Source organism: Apis dorsata, unplaced genomic scaffold (genome assembly GCF_000469605.1).
Source record: "Apis dorsata unplaced genomic scaffold, Apis dorsata 1.3 scaffold_249, whole genome shotgun sequence".
NCBI lineage: Eukaryota > Metazoa > Arthropoda > Insecta > Hymenoptera > Apidae > Apis > Apis dorsata.
The window spans coordinates 291217-292819 of NW_006263528.1; the positions used below are offsets into that span (position 1 = coordinate 291217).

The window sequence follows — 1603 nt, forward strand, 5'->3', positions numbered from 1 at the left end:
GGTAAAAAATAATCTCTTCATTATTCTTGATAGCATGTTGTATTGGTTGTGTATAGTATATTATCAACTATTTCTATCATATTATATATATTTTATATTTTCTTCAACCTTTATATAAGAAGCATTTTAGAAGCATTAGAAGCATTTATTAAAGTAAAAAATATTTTTTTTATAAAAAAAATTAATAAAATTAATAGATAATAGATAAAAATATTAGATAATAGATAAAATAAATTGTAAATTCAATTTATTAAATTATAATTTATATTTTTAAAAAGTTTCAAAACAAATTTGAAATATTTATAAATCTATTTTAATTTATACTTCTGTACAAATTTTTATTATATTTAATTTTTCAAATAAAAAAAAAAATTTTATCAATTAAAATTTTTCAATGAGAATCAATCAATTAAAAAAGATCTATAATCATTTATATAAAAACATTTAAAAAAATAAATAATGAGATTTATGATAATTAAAACAACAAAAAATTTTAACAAAATCTCTTCATTTATTTTAAATTTTTTAATTTCATTTTTAACATTTCATTTTTTATTATATTTTAATATATTGATATTCATATTTAATGACTGCTTCAATGTATATATGTTTCATAAAAGTGCATGTAAAATACTCAACTAACGCGTTTATCCACTCCCTCCAATGTCCTCTGTATTCGACTATATAATTCGTCAGCTTGTTTCAAGAGTTACAAAGAACATTTTACTTTCCACTGCAGAGGGTAGCTTTGAAATAAGATTTCATTTTATACTATACTACTATACTATATTACGGTAATTCTCATAAGTTTCAACTTTTTTGATACATCATAAACGTTTATTTTTTAAGATTAAAAATAAAGGAACAAGTTTTAATTACAATATGAAGATTTATCTTTTACTATTTGTCTTGGTCATAATTACTTGTGTAATAGCGGAAGATTATACTACCAAATATGATGATATGGACATTGACAGAATTCTACAGAATGGTCGTATCCTCACTAATTATATTAAATGCATGTTGGACGAAGGACCATGTACCAACGAAGGTAGAGAATTAAAAAGTGAGTATCAATATAATTTTTATAAAATTATAACTAAATGTTTGAAAAAAATTTTTTATTTTTAATTTTTTTTTCGTTTTTGTAATAATAATTTTTGTAATAAGTTCAATATAATATTATAATATTATATTTTGATTTTAATTATATTATGCAATATAATTTTTAATTAAGATTTTTTTTTAATTAAGATATCTGAATTTGAATTTTGTTTGAATTTAATGTTTAAAATATGAAAATTATGTATATAAATTATAATATAATAATATTTAAATTTTTTATTTAAAAAATAAAAATAAAAATAAAAATAAAAAATAAAAATAAAAATAAAAAAATAATATAAAAGTATTATTATTTATATTAAAACATGATTTTATTGCAAATAAAATAAATTATTTGTATTGTNATCATTTTTTTTCCACTTATAATTGTTTTTAATATTTTAATTTTTTAAATATTTAAAAAATAGATAAAATAAATAAATTATACGAAAGAAAAAATATCTATCTTATAAAAATTGATTTAAAATATTTTAGAAAT

The 1603-nt window shown here is 16.5% G+C and overlaps 1 protein-coding gene across 1 annotated transcript in view; it reads left to right on the forward strand.

Annotated features, from left to right (window-relative positions):
• Nucleotides 1-655: 655 nt before the first annotated feature.
• The window catches only part of LOC102676558 (ejaculatory bulb-specific protein 3-like), a 2123-nt gene continuing 1175 nt past the window's right edge, over nucleotides 656-1603 (forward strand). Inside the window, exon 1 of the mRNA XM_006616088.2 lies at nucleotides 656-1066. Coding sequence (XP_006616151.1) covers nucleotides 883-1066 — 184 coding nt within the window. The 5' untranslated portion in view covers nucleotides 656-882. The remainder of the gene's footprint in view (nucleotides 1067-1603) is intronic.